The sequence below is a fragment of the Bombina bombina genome, chromosome 5, assembly GCF_027579735.1.
Source record: "Bombina bombina isolate aBomBom1 chromosome 5, aBomBom1.pri, whole genome shotgun sequence".
Lineage (NCBI taxonomy): Eukaryota > Metazoa > Chordata > Amphibia > Anura > Bombinatoridae > Bombina > Bombina bombina.
Window position 1 is genome coordinate 574052110 of NC_069503.1, and position 27741 is coordinate 574079850.

Here is a 27741-nt window from a genome sequence, read left to right on the forward strand (position 1 = left end):
GAGATTAAATAGTACAACACCGGTACCATTTAAAAATAACAAACACTTGATTGAAGATAAAATAAAACTAACAGTTTAACACCTCTTCTCTTTACTCTTCCTGCTTAGAGCCAGCAAAGAGAATGACTGGGGGGTGGAGTTAAGGGGGGAGCTATATAGACAGCTCTGCTGTGGTGCTCTCTTTGCTACTTCCTGTCAGGAAAGACAATATCCCACAAGTTAGGATGAATCCGTGAACTCGGTACATCATGCAAAAGAAAAGGTTTGTATATTAAACACAATGCTAAGCATACCACCGTAAACAATACTATTATGCCACTTTATATACACTAGTATCAAAACCACATCCACTTGGATGCTATATGTCTAATAGGCGTATAAATGAAGATTGAAGAAAGGGGGGGTGACGCCTCTGAAGTGAGGCGGAGATTAGGCACTGTCTCTTAGTTTGAGTCTCCCATTTCAAAGTGCAGCAGTATATAGATAAATGTGCAGAACAAATGTATCAATATTGCCTGAGTCGTGAATGTAATGTTCTACAGGCTTGGTAACAGTTGTTAGTAACACTTTGTTTTACCTGGTGTGAGCTTTGCTCTCTGCTCCGGTTTCTTACCGCAATTTTTTCAAACATATTCTTGGCGTCTTACACAGCTCCTCTGTTTGGCATTCACGTGACTATACCTTACGTCACAGTACGGATCCTCTGTGTAGCTGTTTTTCTTAGAGCTGAATCGGATACAAAGTATTTTCTTTAGATGCAGTAGCAAACTTCAGTTGACATGTGTTTGCAAATCGAATCCCCTTGCACTTAGTGCTAGTGGCACCTTTATTTAATTGCCACTATTGTTTGAGCCAATGGAGCACACCTAGGATCTTTATAAGGTTGTTCACTTATGCCTGCAATCTATCTTGATAAAAGTCCATCACAGGGTGAAACGCGTTGATGGTAAGCAGGCTGCAAACTTTTGAATGCTAAAGGATGGCAAAACTACACTTACTCTAAGATTGCTGCATTGGGATGCTGTGGAGGACTTTCAAATAACCCGGGTTATTAATTCAGCTACGATTGATATCACTTGCGTGCCACTAGCACTAAGTGCAAGGGGATTCGATTTGCAAACATGTCAACTGAAGTTTTCTACTGCATCTAAAGGAAATACTTTGTATCAGATTCAGCTCTAAGAAAAAACGCTACACAGAGGATCCCTACTGTGATGTAAGGTATAATCATATGAACGCCAAATAGAGGAGCTATATAAGACGCCAAGAGTACATGTGAAAAAACTGGGGTAAGAAACCGGAGCAGAGAGCATAGCTCACGCAGGTAAAACAAAGTGTTACTAACAACTGTTACCAAGCCTGTGGAACATTACATTCACGACTCAAAGGCAATATTAATACATTTGTTCTGCACATTTATTTATATACTGCTGCACTTTGAAATGGGAGACTCAAACTAAGACAGTGCCTAATCTCCGGCTCACTTCAGAGGCGTCACCCCCCCCCCTTTCTTCAATCTTCATGTATACGCCTATTAGACATATAGCATCCAAGTGGATGTGGTTTTAATACTAGTGTATATAAAGTGGCATAATAGTTTTGTTTACGGTGGTATGCTTAGCATTGTGTTTATTTAATATACAAGCCTTTTTTTGCAAACCTGTATATAGGTAGGTGATATGGGATTTATCAAGGCTATCTATATATACATGCTATTTATTCAGGTGATTTATATACATGTTTATAAACATACTTAGTACGTGTCTATTTATTTTGCGCAATATTATTTTATATTGCATATTTGTATTTTTAGGAGTTTTTTTTTTAAATGTATGGGAGACATCCCTTATTGAATATGTAAAAATTTTTGGTAAATTTTAAAAATAAATATTGTAGTTTTATGCTGGAGTTATTGTACTGATGCTTTTGCTGATTTAAGATAATATACTTGTCTACTTAACTAAATACTATTGTGATATCTTCAGCTCAATTGTACCACCGTCTAATATTCTATATTTTACACTCTATATATACCAACCATATAATATATATAACATATTAGATACACATACATACGAGGAAGCGTATGTGGAAGGCGACCGCGACAGGGAATTGTGTATTTTAATTGCCTTCCGGCTGTTGAAAATTTAAACCTTTTAAAGAATGTTGAACTAGTTTAAAAATGACTATTAGAAACCTCTCTCTAGAGAAGCTATATTAACTGGTACTCTCCTAGTACTGCTAGCACCGCAAGTGGGGTCACTGTTCTGACAATTTAAACTAAGCTGATAGCTAATGCTGAACTGAACGATTAATTCTAGTGATTTAAAGACAGTACTCTGTCTAAAAGTTTTATAGCAAAAAACGATACATTTTCTCTAATACACTAATAACGTTCTAGTTACAACTAAAATCATTAATAGTATAATCACACCGGAGGTGTGCTTTTAAATGGGTATGTGAGCAGCAGGTAGCTCTTTCCAATTTTGCTGCTTTTTATTTTTCGAACTAAGTCATATTTTAAGTATTATGATTTCAGTATATACAGATAGAAAAAGGAATTGCTTTTTTTGTACTGAGCATTTCCACCTCTTAGTGGTATTTCCTCCTATTTGATGGTTACCAAAATTATAGCATGCATAAACAGAATTTGAGCTCACACTCAGGTGGAGCATGCACAATTTTCCAGACGTAAAAATGCTTTACCTTTAAAAGCATCACCCCCCCCATATATTTTTGTTTCATAAAGAGTACAGACTAATGTACTCACTGCTCCACCCTATTTGATTCAGCTTTGCTCAGCCAGGAAGAGAGATACATGGTTTCCAATGGAGTGAATTATTGCGAGTGGTACGGTGCAAAATGTGCAGAGGATGCAGTTTCCCATGAGGCCACATTTAAGCTAAAATGGCCCAGTTAATCCCCACAATTGTGCCTATTGGGCACGTCAGAATCTGCATGTTACAATTGAGCACCACATACTTACCAGGGGTTACTATGTGGATTATAAGTGTTTGGCTTAATGTGATAATTATTTTCTTAAAACCAGTCACTAGTCCCATTTATCTGAACTTTCTGCAAGAATCTCATGCCACGATTTTGAGAGCAATTTGGAGATGTTACTTCCAGCAACCTCCCCATTATCATTGTGATGTTAGGGCCTAGCTTGACAAAAAATTGACAAACAGATGGATTGGACGAAGAGGTAGCACCCCACTTTCACACTTCTGTACTTTTTTTTATGGGGATACGTCAAAGATTAGGTTTATACCACAAAACCTGCAACAATCATTGAGAGCAGCAATTGAAAGAATGCATCCAAATACCAAATTAAATGATTTGTGATTTTTGCAGTTACATCTATCTGCATTAGCAGTGCCTGGATGAAAGCTGTGATCTGTTCTAATAGCTGCTATAACTCAAAATATTCTACCCTTGCATTATAAAACCTAGATATAACTTAATAAAACATTGTATTCAATCATTCAAAGTGTGTATAAATTTGTACATACATTAATTTGGCCACCACATGATAAAGATACACAAGTAAAAAGCAGGTTACATTTTCAAAGTTTATTAAAAATGAAATTAAAAAAACCTTTACATAAAAATATGTTCAATTTCAGCTTCACATCTTCACCAAAAGATTCACACGATATCCATTTACAAGTAGCACAGTGATAGTCCGGCTAATTCATTTGGCTCAAATTGCATTACATCAAGGTATAGAGGGAGTTTTATTTCCAATGTAAATTTACACTTCATTTATTGCTGTACGTGTAACGATTCATGATACAACTATTCCGAATTACTATAATGTGCTACTCTGCTTGGAATGTCAACACACTTGTGTAATCAATAAAATGTCTGATATTTTCATACCAGAGGGAAAAGGATAAACGTTCCCTTTTAGACATCAGCTTTAAATATGCTCCTAGTAATATATTTGCATCCATATTTAAATATCAGTTCTAAAGATAACGTTCCTAAATTAGAATACTTTATATTTGACTAGAACTGCAGTGCATCCAGATGCTCTCTCAGAAGTGCCATCAAATATAGGTTTAGGTCTAACACATACATAAGATCACATTTAAAATGTAGTTCTCCTTATAGTAAAAGAATCTACATAATTTCTGTCCCAAGGTTCATTAAATCAAGTACCTGTAAAATCTCCACTGAAGCATATATCATAGCTGTAAATTCTTGTTTTCACCTATATACTAAGGTTTTGAAAGTTAAAAAGAAAAATGCTAAATTGTCTGATTAAAAAAAATATATATACAAAATAAATAAAATGGTGGTTCAAAAGGGAGATCAAAGACAAAATGACAAGCTGCAGACAATATTCTTTGGTGCATTGGAAGACAGAAAAAAATACATCTATATATTTTAGTAACGGATGAAACCTTGCTGCATTGACTGGGCTATTACTCACCAATCTAGAAGAAGAAAAAAAAGCACAAATCCAGCAACCTTAGAAATATGTAAACACATTAGCTCCCTGCAAAATGCTGAATTATAAGTTAACATTAAGTTAAATAAAAATATATTGCACAAAGTATAAGTTCTTAATATGTACAATTATAAAGAAACTTTTTCCTGTGAGGGGACCACAATAGGATGGCTATAGCCGCCTGACAGGCTTTAAACCATTGTCTTATAAGGAAATAAATCTTCCTTTACAGTTTAAAAAAAAGCTGCCAAAGAAATAGAATGCATATATCAAAAAATAAAATGTGCCAAAAATTTGGGCAGCAACACTGCAAATGTTGCAAAGATTACTAAAGAAGAAATAAATCTCCTCTGGTATTGAAGCATCAGACATTTGTATTAATTCTTTAGAAATGGACTTGACCACCACAAGAGGCATGCAAATGAATCCAAAGGTGGTGCTCAGTTGGGAGGATGTGCTTGATGCTGGCCACTGCACCAATAACAGGTATTTTAAGAAAGTCTGTAGAGTGCAACAAATCATCTGCTAATGCTGATAGGTAAGTTCTCTCTTGCAGGTTTCTTTCGCCTACAGTTCCTGTTATACTGGTAGTGTGTTTTGTTGCTCGCTGGCTGATTCATACCACTATTGCTAACCAATTCTTGCTCACGGCTTGGACTGTGATTATACATTGCTTTCATGGAGTACTTCATTCCATTGTGCTGCTTTGAGAAAAAAAAAAAAAAAAAAATATGAGGCACTTAATAACCAGCATACACAATAATGCAAGCAAATCTTCAATTACCACCTTGTTTTGGTTTAGGTTAATGATTAGAGGTTTATTATAGAAAATAAAAAAAAATGAGCATTTATTTAGAACATTTGGCAAATTTAATGGGAGACTCCAATAATCCTTAATTGGGTTGCCCTGTATTAAAGGGTCCCTGTATTAAAGGGACAGTATACTGAAAAATAGTTTTTCCCTTAATGTGTTTACAATTGCTTTTTTTTACCAACTCAGTAAAAAATGTATGAAAAATAGCTTTTAAGGTTTATGTATATTAAAGCTCTGATTTTGTGTTTTGAAGCCACAACCTAATAAAATGGGTTGAGCTTGTAGGTATAATCAGATCTCATTACTTTATCACATTGTGTACATATACCTGCTTCTTTATCTTATATCTGTCCATAAAACAATCACCAGTACTTGGAGAGAACAATGGAAAATCATCATTGCATTACTTTATCTCTTCTATACTCCACTGGGTGTGTAATTTCTTCTTCTGGCTGTGTTTACAAAGCTTATCTATAGCTTGGACCTGCGGCCACAAACTTTCAGAATAGGTGGGGATACCACTTGCTAATTCAACTATTTCAAATGCCAATATAAGGGTAAAGGAGCTACTTGTAAACAATTTAATACTCCAGCAGGTAAAGTGGATCATTGGGAACAAATTAAAGGGGAGACATTTTTTGAGTAAACTGTCCCTTTAATGTTGACATGCTTTGCTCCTTTCCATATGACTTAAGCAGAGTAGGCAAGATTCTATTGGTGTAGCTACTTGTATGTGATGTACAGAAGTTACTTTTAGCTTACAAAAAAGGGTCAGGTGTCCCAAATGAGCTAAATAAATTATGCTTTCCTGATAATTTCATTTCCATCTGTGGGAGGAGAGTCCACTGCTTCATTCATTACTTGTGGAAAGAAGAACCTGGCTACCAGGAGGAGGCAAAGACACCCCAGCCAAAGGCTTAAATACCTCCCCCACTCACCTCATCCACCAGTCATTCTTCCAAGGGAACAAGGAACAGTAGGAGAAATATCAGGGTATAAATGGTGCAAACTGGCAGGAGCAGTGGACTCTCCTCCCACAGATGGAAATTAAATCATCAGGTAAGCATAATTTGTGTTTTCCATCTTAATGGGAATTAAGTCCACTGCTTCATTCATTACTTGTGGGAACAAATACCCAAGCTCTAGGACACTGCATGAAAAAAATGAAAGGGTAAAAGGAGGCGGGACCCTATACTGAGGGCACTACAGCCTGCAGAACCTCTCTCCCAAAAACAACTTCAGCCGAAGCAAAAACATCAAATTTGTAAAACTTCGTAAAAGTATGTAAGGAGGACCAAGTAGCCGCCTTACAAATCAGCTCCACAGAGGCCCCGTTCTTAAAGGCCCAAGAAGAGGCCACAGCTCTAGTTGACAGCCATAATCCTCTGAGCAGGCTTATGTCCCGCTGTCTCATAGGCCAAACGGATAATGCTCCTCAACCAAAAGGACAGAAGTAGAAAAGGCCCTCTGTCTTCTATGCTTCCCTGAATACACCACAAATAAAGATGAAGTCTGTCTGAAATCTTTAGCGGCCTGAAGATAAAACTTTAAGGCTCGAACCACATCCAGGTTATGCAGTAACCTTTCCTTAGACGAAGAAGGGTTAGGACACAAAGGAGGAACTACTCTCCTGATTGATGTTACGATCGGACACCACCTTGAGAAGAAATCTCAATCCGGTGCGAAGCACAGCCTTATTAGCGTGAAAAAACAGGTAAGGGGGTTCAGATTGCAAGGCCGCCAACTCAGACTCTGCAAGCCGATGCAATAGCCAGAAGAAATAACCTTCCAGGAAAGAATCTTAATGTCAAGTGCATGCATATGCTCAAATGGAGCCCTCTGCAACACCTTAAGAACCAAATTTAAGCTCCAAGGGAGGAGCAGAATTTCTAAAGACAGGTCTGATCCTAGACAGAGTCTGATCAAAGGACTGAATATCAAGAAGCTCCGCTAGCTTCTTGTGTAACATCACTGATAACGCCGAAATCTGTCCCTTTAAGGAACTGGTGGCAAGACCATTATCCAGTCCATCCCGGAGAAAAGCCAGAATCCTGGAATCCATGTTCTTCACACCAGGATAAGTAGGTCATCCACACCTTATAATAGATGCGACAAGTGACTGGCTTCCTGGCCTGGATGAGAGTTATCAATTACTCTCTCAGAAAAACCTCTCTTGGCTAAGACTAGGAGTTTAATCTACACGCAAGTCAGCCTCAGATTTTGGTGTAGAAAGGGACCCTGAACCAGCAGATCTCTGCAACAGGGCCACCTCCATGGAGGAGACTATGACATCCCCACCAGATCCGTAAACCGTGTCCTCCGCGGCCAGAACGGAGCAATCAGAATGGTCGAAGCTTGCTCCTGTTTGATGCGGGCCACGGCAACGGTGGGAAAATGTAAATTAGGTTGAACTCCCAAGGCACCGCTAAGGAATCTATCAGTTCTGCCTGTTGGTCTCTGGACTGCGACCCATATCTGGGTAGCCTGAAGTTGAGTCTGGACGCCATGAGGGCCATCTCCTCCATCCATCTGTTGCAGATCTCCACAAACACCTCAGGATAGAGACCATTCCCCCGGATGAAACTATTGTCTGCTGAGAAAATCTGCTTCCCAGTTATCCACACCCGGATTCTGAATCGCTTCGCACTAACAATTGAGAGTCTCTGCCCATACCAGAATCTAAGATACTTCCCTCCTCATGGCTAGGGAGCTTCTTGTCCCCTCCGATGGTTTATGTAAGCCACCGAGGTAATGTCAGACTGGAATCTGATGAATCCGGACAACCACAGGTGGGGCCAAGCCCTCAGAGCATTGAATATAGCTCTAAGTGTCAGAATATTTATTGGTAGAGTAGACTCCCTTTTGGCACCCCAAACAGCTCCCCAACCCGACAGACTTGCGTCAGTGGTCAATATCCCAGAATGGCCTCAAGGAGGATGTCCTCCGGATCCACCAAGAGAGGGATTCCCTCACTCAGTTGTCTAGAGAGATCTGTTGGGAAAGATCTGAGTGATTGCCGATCCATTGTCTCAACATGCATAACTGAAGAGATCTGAGATGGAACCTGGCGAAAGGAATGACATCTATGCTGGATACCATGAGACCAATTACCTTCATTACACCTGGCCATAGATAGCCTTGAGTAGGTCTGAAGGGCAAGGCAGCTGGACGCAATCTTGGAACGTCTCTGCTCTGTCACGAATATCTTCATTGATTGAAATCATTGATTGAAATTATGCTTACCTGATAGTTTACTTTTCTTCCTTGGGAGAGAGTCCACAGCCGCATTCATTACTTATGGGAAATAAGAACCTGGTCACCAGGAGGAGGAGGCAAAGACCCACCAGCCAAAGGCATAAATACTCCCACTTCCCCTATCCCCCAGTCATTCAGCCGAGGACCAAGGAACAGTGGAAGAAGCATCAAGGTGAAAGGGTGCCAGAAGATAGAAAACAATGCGTCAAAAAAACGGGCAGGGGGCTGTGGACTCTTTCCCATGGAAGAAAAGGAAATTATCAGGTAAGAATAATTTATGTTTTCTTCCTAATGGGAAAGAGCCCACAGCCGCATTCATTACTTATGGGAAAATTATACCTAAGCCAAAGAGGACACAGAATGCCAAAACAGGAGGGTAAAAGGCGGACCAATGAAGGCACCAACCTAAAAACAGATTACCAAGAAAACAAAGTCCCAGTTCGTCCAAAACAATATTATTGGAAAAAAAAAGCATTCCCAGAAACACAAGTCTACCAACAGTTCAACGAACCTAGATAGAACCACGAATGGGCCCAACCTAGAGGTCCCAACTCAAGGACAGCATCCGTCAGGGGCACCAACCCCACCGCAGCCCCTCAACCAAGCGAGGGACCACGAGTAAAAATTCCCAGAGGGAAGATACAAGACAAAAGAAACGGAACAACGTCCAGAGTGACAATAAGGCAACCCGGAGCCACTCACACCCGAACAGACTATATGAAAAGTCAGGAAAGGACCAGAAGAGAAACAAACTAATCTCAAGGACCAGCAAACGCAAAAACAGCGTGGACACGTGTCACCATAAACGACGACGGGAAAGAAAAACCCCCACCCCAGTGAGCAGGGGAAAACAGACCAAGTCCCACACCCAAGACCACAAGAGACTGACGCCTCACAAGCAAGAAAAAAAGTTTCCGTAGCCGGAGAAAAGCTCAGAAGAGACAGGAAAAGGATGACAAAAAGTAGTGGCGCAAAAATAAGCAGAGCCCCCATCCGAAAAAAGATACAAAACATCCCGCTCCTGCGCAACCAAAACTGCACAGACCAACACTACACCACTATAGGCCGCAGAGCAGCAGAACATCCTTCCTGAAGAAAAGATCCCAAGGAACCCACTCCCTCAGAGGGTTCAGAAAAACACCTCACAAGGGACCCTAAAGTGCATGCTAGCGTTCAAGGAGCAACAGTTGCCCTGGAGACAACAACAACTTTCTGCAAGCTGTTTAGAAAAGCTAACTGTAGGCCAAAATAGCTGACCAACAGAACCCCACCCCTACACAACAGGAAGGGAAGGACCACCAGGCACACTTAGAGAAAAGTGACCAGACCCCGGGAAAACCCCAGAGACCTGAGGACACAATCCTAAGGGCAAGCCCACAGGCATCAGATATAAAATAGCGAGTAATCACAGCAGAGTACAAACTGCAGCTTGCTAGACAGACAAGCTAACCACTAGGAAACCTAGGCTCAAATTTGTCAGTTGATATGTTGATGCCTGAATCAGAATATCGTCCAGATAAGGCGCCACCGCTATGCCTCGCGGTCTGAGAACCGCCAAAAGAGACCCTAGAACATTTGTGAAGATTTGTGGGTGCTGTGGCCAACCCGAAGCTTAGAGCCACAAACTAATGTTTGTCCAGGAAGGCAAACCTTAGAAACCAATGATGATCCTTGTGGATAGGAATATGAAGGTAACCGTCCTTCAAGTCCACGGTAGTCATATATTGACCCTCCTCTTGAACGATGGGACTCTGAGAAACTTGTTTAGACACTTGAGGTGTAAGATGGGTCTGAAAGTGCCCTCTTTTTTGGGAACCACAAATAGATTAGAGTATAACCCCTGTCCTTGTTCCGATTTTGGAACTGGACAAATTACTCCCATGGTAACAAGGTCTTTTACACAGCGTAAGAACGCCTCTCTTCTTATCTGGTCAGCAGATTATCTTGAAAGATGAAACCTCCCTCTTGGGAGAAAATCCTTGAAATCCAATTGATAACCGTGGGTCAATATTTCTAGTGCCCAGGGGTCCTGAACATCTCTTGCCCAAGCCTGGGCGAAGAAAGAGTCTGCCCCCACTAGATCCGGTCCCAGATCGGGGGCCACCCCTTCATGCTGTATTTGTAGCAACAGTGGGCTTCTTGAATTGTTTACCTTTATTCCAATTCTGGTTGGGTCTCCAGACTGACTTAGATTGGGTAAAACTCCCTTCCTGCTTTGTGGAGGAAGAGGAAGCAGAAGGTCCTCCCTTAAAATTCTGAAAGGAACGAAAAATTATTCTGTTTACCCCTCATCTTAACAGACTTATCCCGAGGTAGGGCATGGCCTTTACCTCCTGTAATGTCAGAAATTATTTCCTTCAATTCTGGCCCGAAAGGGTCTTACCTTTAAAGGGAATAGCTAAAAGCTTAGTTTTTGATGACACATCAGCAGACCAAGATTTGAGCCACAACGCGCTACAATAGCAAATCCTGCATTTTTCGCCGCTAATTTAGCAATTTGAAAAGCAGCATCAGTAATAAAAGAATTAGCTAACTTGAGAGCCTTAATTCTATCCAAAATGTCATCTAACTGAGTCTAACTGACTAACGGAGTCTCAACCTTTAGGGACTCTTCCAGAGTTTCAAACCAAAAAGCTGCTGCAGTAGTTACTGGAACAATACAAGCAGTAGGTTGTAAAAGAAAACTCTGATTAATAAACAATTTCTTTAAAAGACCCTATAATTTTTTATCCATAGGGTCTTTGAAAGCACAACTGTCCTCAATGGGTATAGTTGTACGCTTAGCCAGGGTAGATATAGCTCCCTCCACCTTAGGGACAGTTTGCCACAATTCCCGAATGGTGTCTGATATAGGAAACATTTTCTTAAAAGTAGGAGGGGGAGAAAACGGTATACCTGGTCTATCCAATTCCTTCTCTATAATTTCCGAAATTATTTTAGGAACCGGAAAAACAGTGTAAGTAGGCACCTCTAGATATTTTTCCATCTTACACAATTTCTCTGGTGGTATCATAATAGGATCACAATCATCCAGAGTCGCTAAAACCTCCCGAAGCAACAGGCGGAGGTGTTCAAGCTTAAATTTAAAAGACATAACGTCCAAATCTGTCTGAGGTAACATTCCCTGAGTCTGAAATTTCTCCCTCAGACAGCAATTCCCTGACCCCCAACTCAAAACACTGAGGGTACATCGGAAATAGCTAATAAAGCATCAGAAGATTCAGTATTTACATTAATACCTGACCTACTGCGTTTACCCTGTAACACTGGTAAATTAGATAATACCTCTGTAAGGGTAGTTGACATAACTGCAGCCATCTCCTGCAGAGTAAAGGAATTAGACTCACTTGAGGTACATAGCGTCGCTTGTGTGGGCGTTAAAGGTTGTGACACTTGGGGAGAATTGGATGGCATATCCTGATTCTCTTCAGACTGAGAATCATCCTTAGGCACACTTTATTTACTTAAAATATGCTTTTTACATTGTAAGGCCCTTTCAGTACAAGGAGGTACACAACGTAAGAGGGGGTTCCACAATAGCTTCTAAACACAGAGCAATTAGTATCCTCAATGTCAGACATGTTGAACAAACTAGCAATAACCACAATAGTCGTTAAACACTTTATTGATTTAAATTTTTTTTTAAAAAAAGTGTACTGCGCCTTTAAGAAACAAAAAAGCGCATAATATTCCCCGAACAGCTTAAAAACGTTAACGCTTTAAAATTAGCTACACATAATAGTGCAAAAAATTATTGCACCCCAAGAGCAAGGGGAGAAATTAACCTATAAAATATATTTATAGTTAAAAATATGTTTGATTTGAAAAAAATAACCCCTGCACCTCGCCACATCTCTGCTGTGGCGCCTACCTGCCCCCAGGGTACTGCAAAATGACTAGACAACGATCCGGTTAACAGGACACCAGTTTAGGCTCAACCGGAGCTAATGCCTGCTGCCTTCTCAGCCAGAGTAAAGTGCGTGTCTGAGCGCGCAAAAATAGGTCCGGCCCATCATGGACAACGATCGCATAAGACTGTACAACCGCATGGTAAGCGGTTTAGTAATAAAGCCATGTGGATTTGTTTTACCCCTAAGCACACACGAAATACAGCCATACTGTTTATTTGAACACACATAAAAACCGTTAAGCTGCCTCTCCCAGTGTCCCTTTATATTGCTGCTTTTAAGCCCATTATAAATGCTTAGCCCATTATGTCAAATTAAAATATAAACACAGGTTTTTCAGTAATACCCTTTGTTTACAGGTCTACTGCTTACCCCTCCCTTTCCTTGCAGGGAAAAAATGTCAGCCAGTTCTGATATACCAAGTCTCCTCAGAAATAAAGAACTGCACATACCTCAATGCTGCTTGTAGCATGAAACCGTTCTCCACACTGAAGATTTCTCTTGTACTACCTTCAGAAGCTCTGTGGGAACGAATATGGATCTTAGTTACATCTGCTAAGATCATCAACCTCAGGGCAGAAATCTTCTTCCATATCTCCCTGAGGAAAATAGTACTCACCGGTACCATTTAAAATAAAAAAACTTCTTGAAGAAACTAAAACCTCACTTTACCTCTTCCTATTACTAACAAAGGCAAAGAGAATGACTGGGGGTGGAGGGATGGAGGAGCTATATATACAGCTCTGCTGTGGTGCTCTTTGCCACTTCCTGTTAGTAGGAGGTTAATATCCCACAAGGATGAAATCCGCAGACTCATCGTATCTTGTAGAAGAAAGTTACTGTCCCTTTAAATAATAAACTAACTTTTTTTCCTTTTATATATCGTTTGATATTTAATTTAGGGTTTTTAAGCCTATCTAGACGATATTTGCACAAACACCTCTACACCTCAGCAACACTTTGCTGAGGTGTCTACCTCTGAGTAAGAGCTGTATCTTCCCTTCAGACACACTGTCGGTCTCCGGTACAGATATGACAGTCTCAGGTGTTTACACGGAGCTACGATGTAGATATGCATAGAGGCCTTCTAACATGGAGCGGAGTAAAAGTAAAAGGGTGCGCAATTACTAGCCGCTTCCTATAGTACCTCCCATCATGGGCGTAACCCAAGGAATCTCCCGGTTGGTTAATAAAATTATAAACCTGCCGGGAGAAGTGGAACCACCGAAGTAAAAGTAAAATCAGCCCAACTGTCTGCTGTTACGCTGCCCAAATGTCCCCTATGCTCTTAGGGGAATCTGTAAAATTGTTAAGCATGAGGTCTGTCCCATTCAATGAATAAAGTGCCCAACCTTTATTTCTGAGTCTTATCGTTAACCCCAGAAAGAAAGCCAGCACTTACCTCATCTGCTGCCTGACAGCAAGGCAGTTCCCAGGCTTGAGAGGTCCTCTCCCTCACATGGACCTGAGAATAAAAAGTCCTGAGTAAGTATCCCTAAGGTTTTTCAAGGGTAGGGCAGCATCAATGGGAGGCGTAGTGAGAATTATGTTCCACAAGTTCCCATTGCTCTAAAGCCACCACTGCTCTACTGAAGAGACTGATATGGACTACGGCTACACCCTAGGACAAAGAAGCACAATCTTGTACTACTTTAAAAATAAAAAACTCTTGAAGATCTTTTTATAACACATAATTTACCACCTCCTTGCACTTAACGTAGGCAAAGAGAATGACTGGGTTGGGAGGGAAGGGAGGTGATATTTAACAGTTTTGCTGTGGTGCTCTTTGCCGCCTCCTGCTGAGCAGGAGTGATATTCCCAATAGTAATTAAGATCATCCGTGGACTCATTGTGTCATTAAAAAGAAAAGGATATACTGATTTTTATATATTATGTGCTAAACAAAAACTTCAGTTATAACATAAGGGGGAAGGAGCTGCAATTCTGGAACAGCAGAAAGCACAGAAACTTATAATTTACAGTTTTAAATAGTTCTATATCTATCTATCTATATATAAATATATAAAAGTCATACCTTGTAATAATTATGATGACTTGCCAGTGGGTGTGAGGGTGCAGCAGGATAGATCATATGATGAATGTTTTTCAAAGATGATGGATCAATATCAACTTGTCTACAAGGAAGTGGAGGTACTCCAATACTTGATGTTTGTATGGTATACCTGGCCTAAAAATAAAACACACTAAATTAAACCTGTAATCAGACTTCAAGATGCTTGACTTTTCCTATCTCCTAAAAAAGGAATCGCTTGGGTATATATGGTGCATTTCAGATGCCTTTGCATTACAGAAGCGGCACCAGCTAAAGAATAGAAATTTGTTTCAACTTCTCTTTACTTAAATGGCTAGTAAAGTCCAAATTTAACTTTCATCAGGTAGGGCTTTCTAATTTACTTTAGTCTCTTAACCACCGAAGACGTGCCAGGCACGACCTACATGGGGGTGTCAGTGAACAAGGACGTGCCTGGCATGACTTCTGGGGTTTTAAGCTGTGGAAGCGATCGTGATTGCTTTCAGCTGCTTTCAAGGTATTGCAGTGATGCCATGATATTGAGGCATCACTGCAATACCTTATTTCCCCACCGGCGGGTGGGAGCCATTGCAGGGAGGCGGGTGGGTGGCCCATTGCTGGGGGAAATGCATCAGAGGGGGGCGGATGGTGCGCAAGAGCACCAATAGCGTGCACGGACGCGGTCATGCACACAGACGGGAGCAGGTGGGGCTGCTACACTATGGAAAAGCGTAATTCATGGAGGGGGGGGGGGGGATAAATATTATCCAAGGCATCTGAGAGGGGGAAGGTTATGGAGGGGGGGCAGCTACACTACAGAAAAACAGAATTTATGTTTACCTGATAAATTACTTTCTCCAACAGTGTGTCCTGTCCACGGCGTCATCCTTACTTGTGGGATATTCTCTTCCCCAACAGGAAATGGCAAAGAGCCCAGCAAAGCTGGTCACATGATCCCTCCTAGGCTCCGCCTTCCCTAGTCATTCGACCGACGTACAGGAGGAAATATGCATAGGAGAAACCATATGATACCGTGGTGACTGTAGTTAGAGAAAATAATTCATCAGACCTGATTAAAAAAACCAGGGCGGGCCGTGGACCGGACACACCGTTGGAGAAAGTAATTTATCAGGTAAGCATAAATTCTGTTTTCTCCAACATAGGTGTGTCCGGTCCACAGCGTCATCCTTACTTGTGGGAACCAATACCAAAGCTTTAGGACACGGATGAAGGGAGGGAGCAAATCAGGTCACCTAAATGGAAGGCACCACGGCTTGCAAAACCTTTCTCCCAAAAATAGCCTCTGAAGAAGCAAAAGTATCAAATTTGTAAAATTTGGCAAAAGTGTGCAGTGAAGACCAAGTCGCTGCCTTACATATCTGGTCAACAGAAGCCTCGTTCTTGAAGGCCCATGTGGAAGCCACAGCCCTAGTGGAATGAGCTGTGATTCTTTCAGGAGGCTGCCGTCCGGCAGTCTCATAAGCCAATCGGATAATGCTTTTAAGCCAAAAAGAAAGAGAGGTAGAAGTTGCTTTTTGACCTCTCCTTCTACCAGAATAAACAACAAACAAGGAAGATGTTTGTCTGAAATCTTTAGTAGCCTCTAAATAGAATTTTAGAGCACGGACTACGTCCAAATTGTGTAACAAACGTTCCTTCTTAGAAACTGGATTCGGACACAAAGAAGGTACAACAATCTCCTGGTTAATATTTTTGTTGGAAACAACTTTCGGAAGAAAACCAGGCTTAGTACGCAAAACCACCTTATCTGCATGGAACAACAGATAGGGCGGAGAACACTGCAGAGCAGATAACTCAGAAACTCTTCTAGCAGAAGAAATTGCAACTTTCCAAGATAATAACTTAATATCTACGGAATGTAAGGGTTCAAACGGAACCCCTTGAAGAACTGAAAGAACTAGATTAAGACTCCAGGGAGGAGTCAAAGGTCTGTAAACAGGCTTGATTCTAACCAGAGCCTGAACAAACGCTTGAACGTCTGGCATAGCTGCCAGCCTTTTGTGAAGTAAAACAGATAAAGCAGAAATCTGTCCCTTCAGAGAACTTGCAGATAATCCTTTCTCCAAACCTTCTTGTAGAAAGGATAGAATCTTAGGAATTTTTATCTTGTTCCATGGGAATCCTTTAGATTCACACCAACAGATATATTTTTTCCATATTTTATGGTAAATCTTTCTAGTTACAGGCTTTCTAGCCTGAATCAGAGTATCTATTACAGAATCTGAAAACCCACGCTTTGATAAAATCAAGCGTTCAATCTCCAAGCCGTCAGTTGGAGGGAAACCAGATTCGGATGTTCGAATGGACCCTGAACAAGAAGGTCCTGTCTCAAAGGTAGCTTCCATGGTGGAGCCGATGACATATTCACCAGGTCTGCATACCAAGTCCTGCGTGGCCACGCAGGAGCTATCAAGATCACCGAAGCCCTCTCCTGGTTGATCCTGGCTACCAGCCTGGGAATGAGAGGAAACGGTGGGAAAACATAAGCTAGGTTGAAGGTCCAAGGTGCTACTAGTGCATCTACTAGAGTCGCCTTGGGATCCCTGGATCTGGACCCGTAACAAGGAACCTTGAAGTTCTGACGAGACGCCATCAGATCCATGTCTGGAATGCCCCATAATTGAGTTATTTGGGCAAAGATTTCCGGGTGGAGTTCCCACTCCCCCGGATGGAATGTCTGACGACTCAAAAAATCCGCTTCCCAATTTTCCACTCCTGGGATGTGGATTGCAGACAAGTGGCAGGAGTGATCCTCCGCCCATTGAATTATCTTGGTCACTTCCTCCATCGCCAGGGAACTCCTTGTTCCCCCCTGATGGTTGATATATGCAACTGTCGTCATGTTGTCTGATTGAAACCTTATGAATTTGGCCTTTGCTAGATGAGGCCAAGCTTTGAGAGCATTGAATATCGCTCTCAGTTCCAGAATGTTTATCGGGAGAAGAGATTCTTCCCGAGACCATAGACCCTGAGCTTTCAGGGGTTCCCAGACCGCGCCCCAGCCCACCAGACTGGCGTCGGTCGTGACAATGACCCACTCTGGTCTGCGGAAGCTCATTCCCTGTGACAGGTTGTCCAGGATTAGCCACCAACGGAGTGAATCTCTGGTCCTTTGATCTACTTGAATCGTCTGAGACAAGTCTGTATAATCCCCATTCCACTGTCTGAGCATGCACAGTTGTAATGGTCTTAGATGAATTCGTGCAAAAGGAACTATGTCCATTGCTGCAACCATCAATCCTATTACTTCCATGCACTGCGCTATGGAAGGACGAAGAACAGAATGAAGTACTTGACAAGAGCTTAGAAGTTTTGATTTTCTGACCTCTGTCAGAAAAATCCTCATTTCTAAGGAGTCTATTATTGTTCCCAAGAAGGGAACTCTTGTTGACGGGGAAAGAGAACTTTTTTCTATGTTCACTTTCCATCCGTGAGATCTGAGAAAGGCTAGGACGATGTCCGTATGAGCCTTTGCTTTTGACAGAGACGACGCTTGAATCAGGATGTCGTCCAAGTACGGTACTACTGCAATGCCCCTTGGTCTTAGAACCGCTAGAAGGGACCCTAGTACCTTTGTGAAAATTCTCGGAGCAGTGGCTAATCCGAATGGAAGTGCCACAAACTGGTAATGCTTGTCCAGAAAAGCGAACCTTAGGAACTGATGATGTTCCTTGTGGATAGGAATATGGAGGTACGCATCCTTTAAATCCACCGTGGTCATAAATTGACCTTCCTGGATGGTAGGAAGGATCGTTCGAATGGTTTCCATTTTGAACGATGGAACCCTGAGAAATTTGTTTAGGATCTTGAGATCTAGAATTGGTCTGAATGTTCCCTCTTTTTTGGGAACTATGAACAGGTTGGAGTAAAACCCCATCCCTTGTTCTCTTATTGGAACTGGATGAATTACTCCCATCTTTAACAGGTCTTCTACACAATGTAAGAATGCCTGTCTTTTTATTTGGTTTGAAGATAATTGAGACCTGTGGAACCTTCCCCTTGGGGGTAGTTCCTTGAATTCCAGGAGATAACCTTGAGAAACTATTTCTAGTGCCCAAGGATCCTGAACATCTCTTGCCCAGGCCTGAGCAAAGAGAGAAAGTCTGCCCCCCACCAGATCCGGTCCCGGATCGGGGGCCATCCCTTCATGCTGTTTTGGTAGCAGTGGCAGGCTTCTTGGCCTGCTTACCCTTGTTCCAGCCTTGCATCGGTCTCCAGGCTGGTTTGGGTTGAGAAGTATTACCCTCTTGCTTAGAGGATGTAGAAGTAGAGGCTGGTCCGTTTCTGCGAAAGGGACGAAAATTAGGCTTATTTCTAGCCTTAAAAGACCTATCCTGAGGAAGGGCGTGGCCCTTTCCCCCGGTGATGTCTGAAATAATCTCTTTCAAATCAGGACCAAACAGTGTTTTGCCCTTGAAAGGGATGTTAAGCAATTTTGTCTTGGAAGACACATCCGCTGACCAAGACTTTAGCCAGAGCGCTCTGCGCGCCACGATAGCAAATCCTGAATTTTTCGCCGCTAATCTCGCTAATTGCAAAGCGGCATCTAGAATAAAAGTTAGCCAATTTAAGTGCATGAACTCTGTCCATAACCTCCTCATACGAAGATTCTTTATTGAGCGACTTTTCTAGTTCTTCGAATCAGAAACACGCTGCCGTAGTGACAGGAACAATGCATGAAATTGGTTGAAGAAGGTAACCTTGCTGAACAAACATCTTTTTAAGCAAACCCTCTAATTTTTTATCCATAGGATCTTTAAAAGCACAACTATCTTCTATGGGAATAGTAGTGCGTTTGTTTAGAGTAGAGACCGCCCCCTCAACCTTAGGGACTGTCTGCCATAAGTCCTTTCTGGGGTCGACTATAGGAAATAATTTCTTAAATATAGGGGGAGGAACAAAAGGTATGCCGGGCCTTTCCCATTCCTTGTTTACTATGTCCGCCACCCGCTTGGGTATAGGAAAAACATCGGGGGGCACCGGAACCTCTAGGAACTTGTCCATCTTACATAATTTCTCTGGAATGACCAAATTGTCACAATCATCCAGAGTAGATAATACCTCCTTAGGCAATGCGCGGAGATGTTCTAATTTAAATTTAAATGTTACAACATCAGGTTCAGCTTGTTGAGAAATTTTTCCTGAATCTGAAATTTCTCCCTCAGACAAAACCTCCCTCCTGGCCCCTTCAGATTGGTGTGAGGGTATGTCAGAAACGTTATCATCAGCGTCCTCTTGCTCTTCAGTGTTTAAAACAGAGCAATCGCGCTTTCTTTGATAAGTAGGCATTTTAGATAAAATATTTGCAATAGAATTATCCATAACAGCCGTTAATTGTTGCATAGTAATAAGTATTGGCGCACTAGATGTACTAGGGGCCTCTTGTGTGGGCAAAACTGGTGTAGACACAGAAGGGGGTGATGCAGTACCATGCTTACTCCCCTCATCTGAAGAATCATCTTGGGCACTATTATTATCTGTGGCATCATTGTCCCTACTTTGTTTGGACACCATGTCACAATTATCACATTTAAATGGGGAGACACATTGGCTTTCATACATATAGAACATCGTTTATCTGATGGTTCAGACATGTTAAACAGGCTTAAACTTGGCAACAAAGCACATAAAACGTTTTAAAATAAAACCGTTACTGTCACTTTAAATTTTAAACAGAACACACTTTATTACTGAATATGCGAAAAAGTATGAAGCAATTGTTCAAAATTCACCAAAATTTCACCACAGTGTCTTAAAGCCTTAAAAGTATTGCACACCAAATTTGAAAGCTTTAACCCTTAAAATAACGGAACCGGAGCCGTTTTTACATTTAACCCCTATACAGTCCCAGGAATCTGCTTTGCTGAGACCCAACCAAGCCCAGAGGGGAATACGATACCAAATGACGCCTTCTATAAGCTTTTTCAGTGGATCTTAGCTCCTCACACATGCATCTGCATGCCTTGCCTTCCAAAAACAACTGCGCATTAGTGGCGCGAAAATGAGGCTCTGCCTATGACTAGAGAAACATAATTTATGCTTACCTGATAAATTCCTTTCTTCTGTTGTGTGATCAGTCCACGGGTCATCATTACTTCTGGGATATAACTCCTCCCCAACAGGAAATGCAAGAGGATTCACCCAGCAGAGCTGCATATAGCTCCTCCCCTCTACGTCAGTCCCAGTCATTCGACCAAGAAACAACGAGAAAGGAGTAACCAAGGGTGAAGTGGTGACTGGAGTATAATTTAAAAGATATTTACCTGCCTTAAAACAGGGCGGGCCGTGGACTGATCACACAACAGAAGAAAGGAATTTATCAGGTAAGCATAAATTATGTTTTCTTCTGTTATGTGTGATCAGTCCACGGGTCATCATTACTTCTGGGATACCAATACCAAAGCAAAAGTACACGGATGACGGGAGGGATAGGCAGGCTCATTATACAGAAGGAACCACTGCCTGAAGAACCTTTCTCCCAAAAATAGCCTCCGAAGAAGCAAAAGTGTCAAATTTGTAAAATTTGGAAAAAGTATGAAGCGAAGACCAAGTTGCAGCCTTGCAAATCTGTTCAACAGAGGCCTCATTCTTAAAGGCCCAAGTGGAAGCCACAGCTCTAGTGGAGTGAGCTGTAATTCTTTCAGGAGGCTGCTGTCCAGCAGTCTCATAGGCTAAACGTATTATGCTACGAAGCCAAAAAGAGAGAGAGGTAGCAGAAGCTTTTTGACCTCTCCTCTGTCCAGAGTAAACGACAAACAAGGAAGAAGTTTGGCGAAAATCTTTAGTTGCCTGCAAGTAGAACTTGAGGGCACGAACTACATCCAGATTGTGTAAAAGACGTTCCTTCTTTGAAGAAGGATTTGGACACAAGGATGGGACAACAATCTCTTGATTGATGTTCCTGTTAGTGACTACCTTAGGTAAGAACCCAGGTTTAGTACGCAGAACTACCTTGTCTGAGTGAAAAATCAGATAAGGGGAATCACAATGTAAGGCTGATAACTCCGAGACTCTTCGAGCCGAGGAAATAGCCATTAAAAACAGAACTTTCCAAGATAACATTTTTATATCAATGGAATGAAGGGGTTCAAACGGAACACCCTGTAAAACGTTAAGAACTAAGTTTAAACTCCATGGTGGAGCAACAGCTTTAAACACAGGCTTGATCCTAGCTAAAGCCTGACAAAAGGACTGGACGTCTGGATTTTCTGACAGACGTCTGTGTAACAAGATGGACAGAGCTGAAATCTGTCCCTTTAATGAACTAGCTGATAAACCCTTTTCTAAACCTTCTTGTAGAAAAGACAATATCCTAGCGATCCTAACCTTACTCCAGGAGTAACCTTTGGATTCGCACCAGTATAGGTATTTCCGCCATATTTTATGGTAAATCCTTCTGGTAACAGGCTTCCTAGCCTGAATCAGGGTATCAATAACCGACTCAGAAAAACCACGTTTTGATAAAATCAAGCGTTCAATTTCCAAGCAGTCAGCTTCAGAGAAGTTAGATTTTGATGTTTGAATGGACCCTGTATCAGAAGGTCCTGTCTTAGAGGTAGAGACCAAGGCGGACAGGATGACATGTCCACTAGATCTGCATACCAAGTCCTGCGTGGCCAAGCAGGTGCTATTAGAATTACTGATGCTCTCTCCTGTTTGATTTTGGCAATCAATCGAGGAAGCAGCGGGAAGGGTGGAAACACATAAGCCATCCTGAAGTTCCAAGGTGCTGTCAAAGCATCTATCAGAACTGCTCCCGGATCCCTGGATCTGGACCCGTAGCGAGGAAGTTTGGCGTTCTGGCGAGACGCCATGAGATCTATCTCTGGTTTGCCCCAACGTCGAAGTATTTGGGCAAAGACCTCCGGATGAAGTTCCCACTCCCCCGGATGAAGAGTCTGGCGACTCAAGAAATCCGCCTCCCAGTTCTCCACTCCCGGGATGTGGATTGCTGACAGGTGGCAAGAGTGAGACTCTGCCCAGCGAATTATCTTTGATACTTCCATCATTGCTAGGGAGCTTCTTGTCCCTCCCTGATGGTTGATGTAAGCTACAGTCGTGATGTTGTCCGACTGAAACCTGATGAACCCCCGAGTTATTAACTGGGGCCAAGCCAGAAGGGCATTGAGAACTGCTCTCAATTCCAGAATGTTTATTGGAAGGAGACTCTCCTCCTGATTCCATAGTCCCTGAGCCTTCAGAGAATTCCAGACAGCGCCCCAACCTAGTAGGCTGGCGTCTGTTGTTACAATTGTCCAGTCTGGCCTGCTGAATGGCATCCCCCTGGACAGGTGTGGCCGATAAAGCCACCATAGAAGAGAATTTCTGGTCTCTTGATTCAGATTCAGAGTAGGGGACAAATCTGAGTAATCCCCATTCCACTGACTTAGCATGCATAATTGCAGCGGTCTGAGGTGTAGGCGTGCAAAAGGTACTATGTCCATTGCCGCTACCATTAAGCCGATCACCTCCATGCATTGAGCTACTGACGGGTGTTGAATGGAATGAAGGACGCGGCATGCATTTTGAAGTTTTGTTAACCTGTCTTCTGTCAGGTAAATCTTCATTTCTACAGAATCTATAAGAGTCCCCAAGAATGGAACTCTTGTGAGAGGAAAGAGAGAACTCTTCTTTTCGTTCACTTTCCATCCATGCGACCTTAGAAATGCCAGAACTAACTCTGTATGAGACTTGGCAGTTTGAAAGCTTGAAGCTTGTATTAGAATGTCGTCTAGGTACGGAGCTACCGAAATCCCTCGCGGTCTTAGTACCGCTAGAAGGGCACCCAGAACCTTTGTGAAGATTCTTGGAGCCGTAGCCAATCCGAATGGAAGAGCTACAAACTGGTAGTGCCTGTCTAAGAAGGCAAACCTTAGATACCGGTGATGATCTTTGTGGATCGGTATGTGAAGGTAAGCATCCTTTAAATCCACTGTGGTCATGTACTGACCCTCTTGGATCATGGGTAAGATTGTCCGAATAGTTTCCATTTTGAACGATGGAACTCTTAGGAATTTGTTTAGAGTCTTTAAATCTAAGATTGGCCTGAAAGTTCCCTCTTTTTTGGGAACCACAAACAGGTTTGAGTAGAACCCTTGTCCTTGTTCCGACCACGGAACCGGATGGATCACTCCCATTGTTAACAGATCTTGTACGCAGCGTAGAAACGCTTCTTTCTTTATCTGGTTTGTTGACAACCTTGACAGATGAAATCTCCCTCTTGGGGGAGATAATTTGAAGTCTAGAAGGTATCCCTGAGATATGATCTCTAGTGCCCAGGGATCCTGAACATCTCTTGCCCAGGCCTGGGCGAAGAGAGAGAGTCTGCCCCCTACTAGATCCGGTCCCGGATCGGGGGCTCTCGGTTCATGCTGTCTTTGGGGCAGCAGCAGGTTTCCTGGCCTGCTTGCTTTTGTTCCAGGACTGGTTAGGCTTCCAGCCTTGCCTGTAACGAGCAACAGCTCCTTCCTGTTTTGGTGCAGTGGAGGTTGATGCTGCTCCTGTTTTGAAATTCCGAAAGGGACGAAAATTAGACTGTCTGGCCTTAGCTTTGGCCTTGTCTTGAGGTAGGGCGTGGCCCTTACCTCCCGTAATGTCAGCGATAATTTCTTTCAAACCGGGCCCGAATAAGGACTGCCCCTTGAAAGGTATATTAAGTAATTTGGACTTAGAAGTAACATCAGCTGACCAGGATTTTAGCCACAGTGCCCTGCGTGCCTGAATGGCGAATCCTGAGTTCTTAGCCGTAAGTTTGGTTAAATGTACTACGGCCTCCGAAATGAAAGAATTAGCTAGTTTAAGGACTCTAAGCCTGTCCGTAATGTCGTCTAGCGTAGAGGAACTAAGGTTCTCTTCAAGCGACTCAATCCAAAATGCTGCCGCAGCCGTAATCGGCGCGATACATGCAAGGGGTTGTAATATAAAACCTTGTTGAACAAACATTTTCTTAAGGTAACCCTCTAATTTTTTATCCATTGGATCTGAGAAAGCACAGCTATCCTCCACCGGGATAGTGGTACGCTTAGCTAAAGTAGAAACTGCTCCCTCCACCTTGGGGACCGTTTGCCATAAGTCCCGAGTGGTGGCGTCTATTGGAAACATCTTTCTAAATATTGGAGGGGGTGAGAACGGCACACCGGGTCTATCCCACTCCTTAGTAACAATTTCAGTTAGTCTCTTAGGTATAGGAAAAACGTCAGTACTCGCCGGTACCGCAAAGTATTTATCCAACCTACACAGTTTCTCTGGTATTGCAACAGTGTTACAATCGTTGAGAGCTGCTAAGACCTCCCCTAGTAGTACACGGAGGTTCTCCAATTTAAATTTAAAATTTGAAATATCTGAGTCCAATCTGTTTGGATCAGAACCGTCACCCACAGAATGAAGCTCTCCGTCCTCATGCTCTGCGAGCTGTGACGCAGTATCAGACATGGCCCTAGCATTGTCAGCGCACTCTGTTCTCACCCCAGAGTGATCACGCTTGCCTCTTATTTCAGGTAATTTAGACAAAACTTCAGTCATAACAGTAGCCATATCTTGTAATGTTATCTGTAATGGCCGCCCAGATGTACTAGGCGCCAAAATATCACGCACCTCCCGGGCGGGAGATGCAGGTACTGTCGCGTGAGGCGAGTTAGTCGGCATAACTCTCCCCTCGCTGTTTGGTGAAATTTGTTCACATTGTACAGATTGACTTTTATTTAAAGTAGCATCAATACAGTTAGTACATAAATTTCTATTGGGCTCCACCTTGGCATTGGAACAAATGACACAGATATCTTCCTCTGAGTCAGACATGTTTAACACACTAGCAAAAAAACTTACAACTTGGTTATAATCTTTTTTAGCAAAAAAAGGCACTGTGCCTCAAAGAGGTACTAACGATTAAATGACAGTTGAAATAATGAACTGAAAAACAGTTATTGCATCAAATTTTAAAACAACACAACTTTTAGCAAAGGTTTGTTCCCATTAGTAAAAAACAACACTAATTAAATTTGTACATAAGAAAACAAAACAACGTTTTTTATACACAGTCACTATAAGAATTCTCACAGCTCTGCTGAGAGAATTTACCTCCCTTCAAAGAAGTTTGAAGACCCCTGAGATCTGTCAGAGATGAACCGGATCATGCAGGAAATATAAAAGTAGCTGACTGGAATTTTTTGATGCGTAGCAAAGAGCGCCAAAAACGGCCCCTCCCTCTCCCACACAGCAGTGAAGAGAAACGAAACTGCCACAATTAAAGCAAAAAACTGCCAAGTGGAAAATAATGCCCAAACATTTATTCACACAGTACCTCAGCAATGTAAACGATTCTACATTCCAGCAAAAACGTTTAACATGAGAATAGTTATTAAAAGGATTAGTGACCTTTAACACAGTAGTTCCGGTGAAATACCATCCCCAGAATACTGAAGTGTATACATACATGTCATTTTAACGGTATGGCAGGCTTTTCTCATCAATTCCATTCAGAAAATAAAAACTGCCACATACCTCAATGCAGATTCATCTGCCCGCTGTCCCCTGATCTGAAGCCTTTACCTCCCTCAGATGGTCGAGAACAGCAATATGATCTTAACGACTCCGGTTAAAATCATAGTAAAAAATCTCTGTCAGATTCTTCCTCAAACTCTGCCAGAGAAGTAATAACACGCTCCGGTGCTATTTTAAAATAACAAACTTTTGATTGAAGTCATAAAAACTAAGTATAATCACCATAGTCCTCTCACACATCCTATCTAGTCGTTGGGTGCAAGAGAATGACTGGGACTGACGTAGAGGGGAGGAGCTATATGCAGCTCTGCTGGGTGAATCCTCTTGCATTTCCTGTTGGGGAGGAGTTATATCCCAGAAGTAATGATGACCCGTGGACTGATCACACATAACAGAAGAAAGGCCCCCATCTGAAAAAGGTGTCCATACAGTGCCTGCCGTTTTTTAGCAACAATCCCCAAGATTATAATAACTATAAAGAGCTATAATCTGTCAAATATGCTTAGCAAAGTAATCGTTTTAGCCCAGAAAAATGTCTGCCAGTTTTTTAAGCCCTTATAAAGCCTTTATTCTTTTACTTAATCTAAGAAAATGGCTTACCGGTCCCCATAGGGAAAATGACAGCCTTCCAGCATTACCAAGTCGTGTTAGAAATGTGGCCAGTCATACCTCAGGCAGAAAAGTCTGCCAACTGCTTCCCCCAACTGAAGTTACTTCATCTCAACAGTCCTGTGTGGAAACAGCAATCGATTTTAGTAACGTTTGCTAAAATCATCTTCCTCTTACAAACAGAAATCTTCTTCTCTTTTCTGTTTCAGAGTAAATAGTACATACCAGCACTATTTTAAAATAACAAACACTTGATTGAAGAATAAAAACTACATTTAAACACCAAAAAACTCTTAGCCATCTCCGTGGAGATGTTGCCTGTGCAACGGCAAAGAGAATGACTGGGATAGGCGGAGCCTAGGAGGGATCATATGACCAGCTTTGCTGGGCTCTTTGCCATTTCCTGTTGGGGAAGAGAATATCCCACAAGTAAGGATGACGCCGTGGACCGGACACACCTATGTTGGAGAAATACACTTTTTACCCTTAACATCTTATTAACCCTGTCACTGAGGGAAATTTGATAGGTGCAGTGCACAGCTGCAATTATTTGCTTTCTAATTAGCAGAAATAAATAAATGACAAAGCAACCATTTCTCCGAACTGTAAATTTTAGCTTGAAACCCAAAGTTTGTAAAAGTTTTAATGGCATTTGGGGGTTAAATGGTTACTCGAAATATACCAAAATAGGCCTAGATCAATATTTTACCATAAGAGAAAGAAGGTTAAATCAAGAACATTGTTTTTATATTAACATTCCTAGCTTTATTGTAATTGAGGGTTGAAGAGTTCTAACCCACAAACAAAATTTTTTAATACTAATTTTTGTCTCATACCTGAGCATTTGTAGACATTATGAAAGCTGGTGCAGGTTGAGGTTTAACAGAAGACATTGGCAGGGCAGATGGCAATCTAGCCATAGGCAGCGTCAGTGGTTGCAGATTAAAGGGCTGAATATTTGCAGAAGAGCCAAGTGGTGTATCAGAATCCTTGGAGAAAAATAAAAGAATCTCCATTAATTATTCTGTGTATACATACACACACACCTACATATACATACACATCAAATGTTAAGTATTTTTAAGCTAGTATATACGTAAGAAATTTAATGTGGAACATTTTTTTTGCGTGCGTTTATAAGCCATAA

The 27741-nt window shown here is 41.9% G+C and overlaps 1 protein-coding gene across 1 annotated transcript in view; it reads right to left on the reverse strand.

The window, feature by feature from the left end:
• Positions 1-3558: 3558 nt before the first annotated feature.
• TENT4A (terminal nucleotidyltransferase 4A) overlaps positions 3559-27741 on the reverse strand; it is a 190900-nt gene continuing 166717 nt past the window's right edge. Inside the window, exons 12-14 of the mRNA XM_053714520.1 lie at positions 27431-27583; positions 14469-14621; positions 3559-5160 (exon numbers count right to left, since the gene is read on the reverse strand). Of these exons, the coding sequence (XP_053570495.1) occupies positions 4975-5160; positions 14469-14621; positions 27431-27583 (492 nt within the window). The 3' untranslated portion in view covers positions 3559-4974. The remainder of the gene's footprint in view (positions 5161-14468; positions 14622-27430; positions 27584-27741) is intronic.